This window comes from Gavia stellata, chromosome 21 (genome assembly GCF_030936135.1).
Source record: "Gavia stellata isolate bGavSte3 chromosome 21, bGavSte3.hap2, whole genome shotgun sequence".
In the NCBI taxonomy this organism is placed as follows: Eukaryota; Metazoa; Chordata; class Aves; order Gaviiformes; family Gaviidae; genus Gavia; species Gavia stellata.
Genome location: NC_082614.1, coordinates 8,315,995 through 8,328,802, shown reverse-complemented (window position 1 = coordinate 8,328,802; position 12,808 = coordinate 8,315,995). Strand labels below are relative to the sequence as shown.

The 12,808-nt window shown below is 45.8% G+C and overlaps 1 protein-coding gene across 1 annotated transcript in view; it reads left to right on the top strand.

Annotated features, from left to right (window-relative positions):
- Positions 1–12,808, top strand: part of FBRSL1 (fibrosin like 1) — a 553,391-nt gene that overhangs the window by 521,865 nt on the left and 18,718 nt on the right. The window contains exons 8-10 of the mRNA XM_059827502.1: positions 3,714–4,110; positions 5,707–5,960; positions 10,161–10,648. Coding sequence (XP_059683485.1) covers positions 3,714–4,110; positions 5,707–5,960; positions 10,161–10,648 — 1,139 coding nt within the window. The remainder of the gene's footprint in view (positions 1–3,713; positions 4,111–5,706; positions 5,961–10,160; positions 10,649–12,808) is intronic.

The following is a 12,808-nucleotide window of genomic DNA, read 5'->3' as shown; positions in this document are numbered from 1 at the left end:
AGGAACTTGGACATACAAGAGTGTAGTTCCCTTAGGAGGGACATTCGAGTATCCTACAGAGAAACTGCAGAGTTTGAGATCCTGATCAGAATGGGTGACTGTCTTGTTAAAATCATTAAAATTAACTTTCTGAGAGATTTCAGGGAAGGTAGCTCAGGGACTTTCATGTGAATGGAGACTAAAGTCTTGAATTAGAGATTTTTATGGTAGGTATCATGATAAGGGTCTTTTTAAGTACCTAAGAAACCAGGTAATTATAGCCTTCAAAATTCGTTGTTTCTTTGGTTGCACAGGGAAAATGGCCTCAAATTTGTCTAGTTTCCGGAGACCTCTGGAGTATGGTTAGCTAGTGACTGGGTGTTGGAAACAAGCACTGAACAAGTAGAAGAGCGTGAAAGGAAAGAAAGAAACTAGGACATGTGTACGTTCTTCAATGTCAGAGTGCGAGTAAGTCATGGGATGGCACTCCATGGAGTTAGCTGAAGTGAAGGGGTCTTAAGTCTTTGCTTGGAAGTGCCTTTTGTGTCTTCTAGAGTAGTGAGACATGTGGGTGAGATGTATTTCCATTTGGGCATCTGCTTTCCATTTTGTCCAAATTTATTTTACCAGAGACTTTAGTGAAACACCTAGATGAGAGAAAAGTTTCCTTTTCAGAAGGTTTGACTTTCAAACATGAGGCACGTCCCAGGGCCTGGCACCACTATCTTCCTGTTGTTTCTCTCCATGGTTTGTCCTGCCTTTGTTCACGGGTGGTTCCCTTCCCGTCACCCATGGCAGTTCGCCCTCAAGTCAGTCGCGTGAAGCAGCTTCTCTCCCTCTTGTACGACATCGCAGCCATCAGAAGGGAAACAGCAAAGTCACCAAAGCACCAGGATTCACCCACCATCCTTCCCGTGTGGTGGCTGGGAAGGCTTGGGGATTTTGCTGTCTCTCACATGCTTCTCCACACTTGCCCATGAATTCACACCATATCTTTCCCTTCTCGGTGCCTCTGCTTTTGCTCAGCGTGGCTACAAAAGGAGAAAAGATACGCACGCTCATGCCGGTAGCTTTTCTGGGGCGGGGGGGAGCATCTGGGTATTTTCATTGCTGTTGAGAATAAAACACAAAAACATTTCAGTACTGCAACCTGAGAGATGCAAGTTGGCAGCAGAAATTAGTCATGTACCCCTAGTACTAACTAATACAACCAGGCTGGCTGGTCAATTCAGTCAGCAAGGGAGCATGAGCTTTTGCTTTGAGAAAATTGCAAATGAGAACTAATGCTGAAACCACAGGGAATCAATAGTTGTACATAAAACTGGTCAAACAGCTGCTTTTAATGCGGGACTTTATTGATTTGTTTTGGATCTAATTGACTTTTTACTCAAGTAACTTTTGTGGTGCCAGTGTGTTTTGAATATACCCCATTAGTCTACATTGCCTATAATTACCCAATATGAAGTTTAACTCTGTAGGAGGAAGCCTGTTGGATGGAAAGAACTAATAGGCTCTCAGGAAACCTATGGTCAGGAATGAAACCCAGTTGCTTTTAATGGGTAGCTCCTGAAAAACAGTGGGATCTACAGCTGTGAATACACTTCCCCCAGAATGCACAGTGTGGAAACCCCTGGCTTGACTAGTCAGTGACAATTTTTCAATTGATAGTAATGAAATCTGAGGAAAATTTACAAACATAGGTGGCATTATAAAAAATAATGGTGCACAAGAGCGATGAGAATTTGATTTTAGAAATAAATTCTTTGTCATTCTAAATAACATTGGAACCAAGTCTAGTTACATCTCAAAACCAGGGGGTACCTGTGATGCATGAACTCATATTTGAAAAAGAAATTCTCTGAAATGAGAGTTAGCCTTATATTTGTTGTAGGGAATAATTTAGGACCTCCAGACATTGTGTTAAACCTGTAAAGATGTATAAGGTGCTGGAAAGTACAGGGTTGATTGTACTTGCTGCCGGCCAAAGCACTGGTGTTTGGAAAGGCTTCTGCTCTGCTATTTGTGGGTTTGCGGCCACAGGTCCTCAGCCATCTTCAACTGATAAATGCAGTTCATATGTTTCCATTCGTTCTCTTTTCACATTCTGAATGTATATATATGTAGTGATTGATTGATTGATGAAGGAGATGGTGCGATGGTGAGAGTGCAAGCAGAGCCAGAAGTAGTGTGGGCAACTGCCTTTTATCTCAAGGAAGGAGATGCCATCACCACGTGGGCATTTTCTGTACAGAAAGTGAGCTGGTGTGCTACAGGCTCCGATTCATCACTGTCCTCCTCTCATCTAGTGCTGGCATGGTGGTGCTCAAGTCGTCGAAGCAGCAGCAGTGAGGACTGTGGCCTCGCATAGGCTGCGTTCGCAAACGCCTGGCTGGAGCGTCTGCATGGCCAGAATTAGCTCGTGGTGTGTGTTGTGTGTTATTTCCGCACCTCCTACATCAGGAACTGGCTCAGTCCTTTGATGAGATGGGAAAATTTCAAAGGTGGAATTTGTTGGTGAGGGTGTTGGGAGCATGTTAATGAGTGTAGGTAGCATCTCCTGCATGTCTGCAAGCCAGCTAAACAGCCCCCAGCAGGTTCTGGTGGATAATAAAAGCATGTATCCTAAAAGTCAGTTAGAAGTGCTGTGTGTGCACGTGAAACACATGGACAACACTAGTTCTCGTAACCCATGAACAGCTTTTCTTGTAATTGTGGGCATATGTGCCCTCAAGGATACACAGATTATATCAAAAAGGGAGTTACAGTGGGAGTTGAATCACATTCATGTTGGTCCTTTCAGTTGTCTTCGACCTTTTGGATACTGCTTGACCTGAAATACCGCTCCTTTCCTCCCTTTTCCCTTTTTCTTTTCCAGCCTTTTAACCCTTTGGGCTGCTTTGTTTAGCTTAATTTGGAAAAACGGGAATACTTGGCAACATAGAAGGAGTAATTCCATATGGAATTCTCACCATAGGTGCATTTTGCAAGGTCGCAGCATTCCTGACAGTTTTGACATGCCATGCATACAAGTGTGTGCAATACTTAAGGTGAGCAGGACTATACTTGGGTGCTCACTGCACTTCTGACTGGATTTTTCCAGCCTTCTCTGTTCTGTTCTTCCACACAAGTGTGTCTCCAGGGAACAGGAATGTCACAGCTTCGCTGCAGAACTGTCCCGTGCTTTGCTACACAAAGATCCCAGGTAGCCTCTTCCCTAGAAGCCAGGTGGGGTCATCATTAGTGATTAGTGCTTGGGTCACAGTGCGTTGTAGCTGGAGTTGAGCCTAAACACAATGTAGATTACCTTGAAAGAGTGTTGAGAAAATGGAATGTCTTAATGATCGGGCTTGTATTCATGAGTTCATTATCAACCTTAAAACTTACATTGAGCAGGAAATACTGTAGCAGTAACTTGAGCCATGTTCACACTCCTACTGTACACAGCCTTGGGACTGTGTAGAAGTCACAAAGCTATATGTTCTTTGTAGCATGCATTCATTTGATGACAGCTAAGTCTCTTACACACATGCTAACAAGTACTGTAGACTGGCCAGTCAAGGAGAGCAGAAGGACAGACACACAAACACACATCCATCTGGTAGCAGCAGTGCTTCCACGATGCTCCCACGAGCTGAAACATGACTTGTTTTTTCTCAGGCATATGTTCTACCAAGCAGAGAAACAAACGCAGACCTTTCAGCATGCCCTTGTTCTTTTTCTCATTGCTCCATAAGGTCCCACCTTGAATGACAAGCCAGAAGCAAAAGCAGCCAATGTCCCAAAGGTGTCTGGGCTAGAGCGGAGCCGGGAGCTGAGCACCGACGTGCCCTTCGCCCTGCCTATCCCCAGCCCCCAGCCAGTAGCTGCCGTTGTGACTTCTACTTCCTCAGCGCCCACGTCAAGCGCCAGAGCAAGCCCACTGTTGAAGAAGGAGCCAGTGATTTCAGCACCAGCACCGCCAAGGCTCACGCCTCAGCCGCAGCCTCGGCCACAGTCACAACCTCAACCTCGCCCACAGTCGCAGCCTCAGTTAATACCTGAGCTTCGGACCCAGCCTCCGAGTCACATCCCTCCACCTCTCAATTACCAAGTGCATCACCAGGTGGCCCACAACGGACTCAATAATATCAGGTAGGGGAAAGGGATACTCGTGTCATCTTTATGCAACTGCTGGGCTAAAGCTTGTTTCAAATGGGACAGAAATTGGTGGGAGGCGTGACAAGAGCACTCCTGCTGTCTGTGCAAGATGCTCCATGTTTTGGATAGTGGACTTTCTGTGCTGACTCCACTGGCTGGATTTTCCACCTGCGGTGGATAACTGGATTTGAAACATGGTGATAAATGCTCCCTTTCTGGGAGAAAGGCATGTGTAACTGTGGAGTAAAGTTCCTTTAGGTCCAGTTTCTAGTGGAGTTTTGCACTGTCTTGTCTGAGATGGCTAGTTCTTGCCTTAGAAGTTTAAGGTGGTTTGAGTTTGAGCAACTCCTTTGTTTCATATTCAGAAAGACTTCCATTGAAGTAGGCTTGTTCAGTGTTATCACAGGTTTTTTTGTTCACCAGCATCAAAAGAGGGATATCTATATCGGAAAATGCTGTGTCCTTTAGAACAGGGCTCCCGTGTAGGCTGAGAAATCTGCTTCAATCTGACATGTTCAGATCTAGCAGGAGCCTTAGCTTCGCTGTTTAAATCGCCTCCATCCAGTAAGCAGGATGGGTGAAAAGGATATGGATAAAACATTTCTAGAGAAAAGAGTTTAGCCAGTCAACTGGAACCTGTATAGTCTTTTAGCTGATGCAGAAAACATGCCTTGCCTCCTAAACCAGAACTAGGCTAGTTTAAACAAGATGAGAAAACTGATTTAAAACGTAATATTTGGCTGCACAAGGGTCAAAATATGAGTACAGAGAGCTGCCATTAATGTGTATTTCATTGTATCCTGCATACTGAAGCTCTCTTGTAGTTTTACCCTGTAAATGACACCATAGTATAAATGATTAATAATATTTCAAACTATTCACGATATCTCAGAGGTTTAGATTGCAACAAATAATTGGTATTGTGAGAATTACACTAAATAACTGCAGTGATAGTGCCTTTCACCCCACAAAACTTAGATCACTTGCAGTGGAGTAATAATAATAGAAGAAGAAGATGTAAAATACGGAATTATTATGAGAAAAAATTTGTTAATATACGGTGTGTTTGCGTGCTTGTGTGAATATAACTACTCAGCATGCACAGCAGGTATAACTTGGTCCCAAAGTCATTCACACTATGGAACTCTGTGCACCCAGAGCAACAGAAAAAGGAATTAGAGTAATTGCGTTGTATGATCACAAGGACACACATGTATGATCACACATGGACACACTGCAAGGTCATCAGAGTCTAAATTAAGATGCAAAATCCAGCTGCCTCTGTGGCCTTCATCAGTATCTCATAGATAGCTCTGAGGATCGTAACTTGCTCAAGCCCCAGAGGAAATGTCACTCCAGAGAGCCCAAGCTCCGTCCTGCCCTGTTGGAGAAGTTCATTAACATTCATTACTGTCTCCACTGCCATTAAGAAAAACAAAAACATAAGCTTGGGGAGGTCAGTGTCACATAGTTGTGTTGTTTCTGGTAGTGTATTTCTTGCACTGTTTCAGTCTTGTATTGTAACACAGTCTCTCTCTTTCTCTCTCTGTCTCTCTCCCCCCTCTTCCCCCCATCTTTTTCTCTCTGCAGCCGGAGCAGCAGTGCTAGCAGTGCAACGAGCATCAGCCTCCCGAAACACCTTCCCCTCTCTCCCCAGATTCCTCCGCACCATTCCTCCGGCCCAGCTCTGCCCCTCTCCATCTCTAATCTTGCTACCTCGCACTTCTCTCTCAGATCGCAGACCCAACACCAGCACCATCCGGCCATGTTCGCCACCCCACCCACGCTGCCACCTCCACCAGCGTTACCTACCAACAGCCTCGTGATACCAGGTCACCCGGCAGGTAGGTTCCCTTCATCTTCCAGGGCTGATCTGTCGTGCATGCACTGGAGGGTGTTGAGAGATGGGCTGGCCGGTGGGCAGGTGAAATAAAGTGACACAGACCCCTCCGCGGGCAGCGTGTGCTGGAACTGTGAGAGTGCTCGTGAAACAGGTAGGAGACCTGGACGTGCTTTACCAGATGAGAGATTGTAGAGACGGCACTGCAGCTTCCTATGAGAAATCTTCAAAACAAATTTTAAAAAAAAAAAAAAAAAAAAAAAAATCTCCTTTTCAGGGCATGAGTTGTCCAGTGTGGCATTCCACAGCCGTCAGACATTTTTTAGATTAACAAAGGACTGGTTTGCCATTCTCCCCTTCTTTCTCCCTGCTCTAATGAAAGCTGCTGCTGTTAGAACTGACTTGAAAAAACTGTTTCTAATCGTCCCAGAAAGTTGTTCTAACCGAACACCTATCCCCCGCTCTGGTCCTTCGGCAGGCAGCACATCCTGCTGGCAGAGCAGGCTCCTCTGCCTGCGGCAGCACAAGCTCTCTGTGTGCTCAGAGCTCCTTGGCCTTTCTGTCTGAGGCAGAGACAGCTCAGCTGACAAGTTCTGCTGTTCAGCTCTCACTATCTTTGCATCCTTTTAAAAAGTTTCCTTTGTTCACCCTGGCTCCTGTTCCATTGTCACTTCTGCCCTAAATGCCCTGTTTATAGCTTATCCATTAGCCTACAGCTGTCCCTGGAAGAGACCCTGGCAGCTGGAGACTTCCCTGCAAATTTCACTTCCTGGGGCCTCCTTTTGATCTGGCATTTGACTCCGCAACTAACTCAGCAGGGATTAAACGGGACAAGCATTTTGCAAAAAACGCGCCCTCTGTTTCCTATGAAGCCAGTTAAAGGAATAAGGAGAGGGCAGATTTGCTGCGGAAAAATCTGATGGCCTTGCGCCCCCTTTTTTTCTTCCAGGAGGTAAATAATGTCCCATTATTTATAACTGCTTCTTTAAATGAAAGAAGAATGTGAATTGGTCCAAAGTGAGCTCTCAGAAGGATAACAGACAAAAGTGCCGTGGGTTCCCAGCCAGAAGCAGGACCACATAGGCCAAAGCTGCCGGCTTTCACAGGCCCTGGCACCATCTAGAATTTCAACCACATGGCTGGGAAGATGTTGGCAGCACTGTGGGAGACCTATTCATTGCTTCCTCTGTTTAAGGCAAAGGACTACTGTGATGGAGACTTTGAAAGTATTGCAAAAGGAAATAGCAACGCGCTCACTAAAAGCATGATATTGCAGTCACTGAAAGCAAGTATGTTTTTACCATTAACTTCAGGAGGTGCAAGATCAAGTGACCTATTCACATTCAGCAGCTTGCCAGGAAACGGTAACAAGTCTTGCTCCTACTAAAAGGATTTCTCCTGCAATTTAAGCAGGAGAAGCCTAAGTTAGTGAAGGGAAAGGTCTGGGCGTCTAACCCTGCAGACAGTGAAATGCCTCTTGTCTGCATTATATGAAATGCCTGCAAACTGGCACATCATAAAATCAATACAGAGCGCTGCAGAGCCAGGAGCTTCTGTTGTCATTCACATAAAAGTTTCTTAAAAGCAAGCAATATTGCTGAGCAGCCCTGAAGAGCTAGGATCCAACTGCTGCTAGCAGCAGAGTCCTTGGTGTGCCGTTCGAGTGCATGTGTACTCTCAATAAAAGCACCAGCTTAGAAAAGCCATCAGAGAGGGTATGGCCCTTTGAAGTCTCCTTTTTGTCATCTTTTTCTCCCCCCGCTTTGGAGGAAAATGTGCTCTTCCTTTAAATTTACTTTGGCACTCTTGTCACTGTTACTGAGAAGAGAAGCAGAGCTCAGAGCTCCTGCATTCACTGATGGTATAAATTCAGGTCTCTGAATAATAAGAATGCACTTCTGGTGGCATTTCTTCCCTTTGAAACCTAAAGCTTATACAAGTAATATAGGAGCAACCCTTGTGTGGGCTGCTGCCCTCTACTCAAGGGCACCAAGGCTGGCCCTGATATAGGATACACAGAGGAAACAGCGGTCTTTGTGTCTTCTCTTCTGAACAGGAGGGTACCTAGCAACGTTAGCAGGATTGACCTTTTTCTGCCATGCCCACCTCAGGTGTGTGCACAGAGCACTAGTGTTCGGGCATTCAAAGGGCTGCTCGGTGACTCTGCTCCTAGTTGTGTTACTACATGGCCTACCCATGGGACAAGGTGTCACTGGCAGGCACGAGAACTTAGTTCTGATCCTAACATTGCCCAGAGCCCCTCACAGAGCTGGGTTATTACTTGGCAGCCCCATCCTTACTATGAAGCGGCCACTCGTCCGAGTGCCACACCGCTTCTCCAAACGTCTCTGGGCCTTTTTTTTTTTCCTGACAAAGGCCAAAGTTGTGGTACAGGGCTATGGGCTGGAGCCAGCTGCAAATCTATCAGTCTGACTTCAAGTCTCTTAAAGAAATTGGATATCAGAGCACTTACAACTGCCAACTCGCTTTTATCTCTCCCTCCAGAAAAGTGGATTATCTTGATGCTAAGAGAAGGATTCAGTTTCTTTAAGTCATGCCAGATTTAAATGCATAAACACACACACACACACACACACATGAAATCATACTCATATTCTCTAAAGAGGTTAGGTTTTGGACCTAAGTGCTTTCAGCCTAGGGTTTTTTTTTCTTGTTTGCTTGTTCCAAGGAGAATCCATTATAGGCTCTTCTGCTCCAGTGCCTTAGGCTTCAGTATCACAAGAATATGTACTTTCTGCTTTTGTATTAATTATTATAAAGATTGTAGCAGTACATAGTACCTGCTCTTAGCAGTGCATTTATTACTGAAAAGCAAATTACTTAGGCACCCAAAATTCGCTTTCAAAAGTGACTTTCAATAGGTTGTAGGCTTCTAAGAGGTAGTAGAGACCTTGAAATTCCCTATCAGAGTGCCTGTTTTTAAAGATCTTAACCACGTCACTTCAGAAAGTGATTGATTTAGACATTTCTAACGTCACTCTAGAAATTTTAAGTAAAAGAAATGCCTGCAGAACATGAAATAAAACTTTAAAGCGCATGTATTCTTTTGCCCTTTATATTCAGTGCTGTACTTTAAAAGGGGTGTTACACTGAAAGAAGTGGATTCATGTAAATTCAGAAGCAAGTAGATCATTCAGGCCTGCGTGAATGTCATCCACAGCTGGTGACACAGGTTGCTCTCAGGTTAGAAAATACCTAATGTGTTGGGTGCTGATTCCTGTTTGAAGTTCTTGGGCAAAATCCCAGATGGATTTAATTGATACCAGCAGACATTTTGGGGAAGTGGCCATTTGTCCTTATTTTCTTCAGTCACATCATTTCTAAAGTACTCGTATCTTCCACTGCCCTAAACGACATTCAAATTCAGTGCAAGTTGTTCTTCCAGAGGAAGATGCTGAGAAGAGGCCACATGTCATATGGTAAAACATTTTGCTTCTGCAGTCGTTGCAGCCTTCATGAGATCTTGAGCCAGTTCAGTGTTTCTTCTCTTCCCACTGATTCCTCCTCCATATTTTCTCATAGGAGAAAAGCCTAGAGGCAAGGACAAAAAATGACAATTATAGCCTGTTAGAAATTGAGGAAAGGACTGCTTAGTATTGACGATCTCAAAAAAAATTTTTTGCAAAGAAGGCCTCAATTTGTAGGATGGATGTTCCCGGTTACTGTGTGCATGTCCTGGGCTGAGAAGGGGGAGGATGGCACAGGGATCTGTTGAGAAATGGCCGCCTGAGCAGGTAGTTTCCAGCCACCCAAATCCATGGTTAGCCCATTGTGCGGTAGATCTTGTCAAAATCTTACCTCTTAAGTACGTATATGTTGGAGTTTAACACACGCGTTAGGCCCACCGTCCATTTTCAGTGTACGTGTATGCTTCTGAATCTCCAGCCTCCAGAGGAAACAGGTCAGTATTACTCATTTTAAAGTGAGCCGCTGTCCCGGAGGGTGCTCCCCAGCATCTTGCTGGTGCGGGAAGGTCCGGCCACCATGCCGCGAGACCAGACCTCCGAGGCCCGTCCCAGAGCCACCTCGGTGCTGCGGCCGCCAGGTGCCGGGGAGGAGGAGTGGCCCGTCGGAGCTGCGCGGGGGTAGCGGGGCCGCGGGCGGGGGGCCGGGGCGGATGCGTGCTGAGCCCCCGATGATGTTTTCTGCTGTGATGACTCATGGTGTTCTCTCTTGTCTTTAGATACCAGCCTGTTGATATCATTCAACCAACCAATCATGTATTGCCAGCCTCATTCGGGGATTCTGATTGGTACTTTGTCACAGGCATCTCTCTTACCTCCACCAATGAGTCCTCACGTAGAAAACCACCACAGCATGACCTGCAGAAACAGGGAATGCCAGGTGAATATTGACTCTTTCTCCTCCGTCTTTGTGGTACTCACAGGCCCACGGGCCTCTGTGTCTTTTTTTTTTCTCTCTCTCTCTCCTCTAGATCACGAACTGCTCAGGCAAGAGCTGAACAACCGGTTTTTGGTTCAGAGTTCGGACCGGGCCGCTGCCTCACTTGGCCCGGTGCCGCTGCTGAGAGCGGAGTTTCACCAGCACCAACACACGCATCAGCACCAACACACCCACCAGCACACATTCACTCCTTTTCCATCCAGCTTGCCCCAGACGCCGCTCATGCCGCCCTCTGCACCTCCCATGGTGCGTACCCCAGCCCAAAATGTGAGGATAAGTAGAGCATCTCTGGTCAAAAAGCCTAACCCACTCTTGTCAAACAAAACCCAGTCCTCTTCATTTCAGCCAGGCCTGCTGTCCCTGCCTTTCTGACCTGGAGGCCTGGAGAGGCAGGCCCAGCGCTCCCCAAGGGACCCCCTTTCCATCCAGAGCCTCCACACCGAGCCTCCAGGTCCCCCACGCTGCTACCCATGGGTAGATACCGCACCCATGAGACAAGTCCAGAGTCCCTTTAGTTTCCCTTTTCGTGTGTCCTGCTGTGTATTTCTATCCCCTCTTTCCCAGAGCCAGGTGCCATGACACACCAAAACACACCAACAAGAACACCACAGGATGGGTGGCCTCCAGTACCAAACACAGTCCCCACAACTGTTCGTTGCGGGGCAGACCATACTTGCTTACCCAGAGCTCTCGCCATAGTGCAGCATCTCATCTGATATGAGTTTTGTCCCTCTTCTTCCTAATTCCCTAATCTGTATCGATTTTGGCATTTATTATTTGATTACATCAACAAGCACTAATTTGTGTGTGGCTGGTTCTTCTTGTGGGAGAGATCCTCCTGGCCATGTAATAAGCGTTAGTGTTTTGCCATTGAATTTGCTTGTAACGCAATGGGACTTTGCTGCAGCTGTTACAAAATTGTTAGAGATCTGCTACGAATGGATTTTGTCAGTAATTTAAAACGCACTCTCTCCCCATTTCTGGCAATTACTTTGTGAGATTGAAAGAACAAGATTCAGCTTTTTTCCCCCTCTCAGTTTCACACTGTGTCCAAAATATAGAAACAACGCTCTTCTGCTAAGGCTAGCAAAAGCCAGGAGTAACAGCAAAAGCAGCATTTGGGAAGAACTACCAAGAACTCAAGGAGCATAATGTTTCTCGCTTTTCTTTCCCACTGCTGACTGCCCGATGACATTCTTGGGTTGTAATCTGCTTAGCAGCGAGACAATTAAAAGTAATATCATCCACCCAAAATCCAGCCCCAGGTGTTTGCTCAATGTACTCGTGTGTAAACACCTTCCCTTCTTTTCTTGGTCTGTGTAAAGCAATCTTGAAACTTTTCTCAGAAACCTCCTGTGTTATTTAAGAATCCTGATATCCGATCCTGTGAACAGCTCTCTCCCCTCCCACCCGTGCCCGTTGATGTCAGCCTTCATAGCAAAAACAGCTTGCAAGGCTCTTTTGTTATATTTCACTCACATCTTCTTATATTCCACTAGATCAGGTCTGCTAATCCCAACACCAGAGAAGAGTGTTGAAATTTACAGCTGCATGTGTTTGGTAATTTATGGTATTTACACTGGAGGGGACATGGCTCCAGTAATAACTGTAATTAATGAAATTACAAATCTACTCTCCTGCACGTAGAGGAGTGTGAAGCAGCAGCTGACTTGCCAAATAAGCAGCTTTTCATGGGGTCCTACAGCTCCCTTCCCTGCCTTCTTCCCTGCTCTTTCCTCCCCCACAGAATGTACATACTGTTCAAAAATGCAATGTATATATGCTTTGGTTTTGCTTCCAAGGTGGTACAGGACAAATGGTCATAAAAATAAATACGGGGCACAGACTGCATGCGTGGAGGTGTTAAAACCCCATGCTGGAACAGAAAAGGTTGACAATCACCTTTTCTCTGGGGCTCTCTCTCTTTTGCAGGGGAGAGGGAGTATATAGAGGTTTGTGCATCTAAAGCAGTTAAGCCCTTTTCCAAACGATTTTGGCACATACAGGAACCCAGAAAACAGGGAAACGGTATTGGTTGCCCCACAGTAGGCGTTGGGGTCTAATGGAAAACGTTCCCTACCTTCTAGTCTGTGATCTAGTTCAGTGCTACAGGGGCAGATCCCAGATCTAGACCTGGAGCTGAACTTCCCTGCGTTTCACTGCGCTGCAGATATCAGGATTGCTCTCTTCATAGTGAAGGAACCTCTTCACGTTGTGCCTGCAAACAGGGTTCTACAGTGAGACTCAGCAGCACCCAGCACAACCCAGGGGCTAGCACCTTTCCATCTCGTTAGCTTTTGGAAATCAGTCAGCTCCCTGATGAGCGAGTATGGAATAACCAGTCAATTCTGCTCTGTTACATGCTGTACAACAGACGATGATTATTTGTCTGTGTTGAAATCCTGATGTGTCCACTACTGCCGAAAC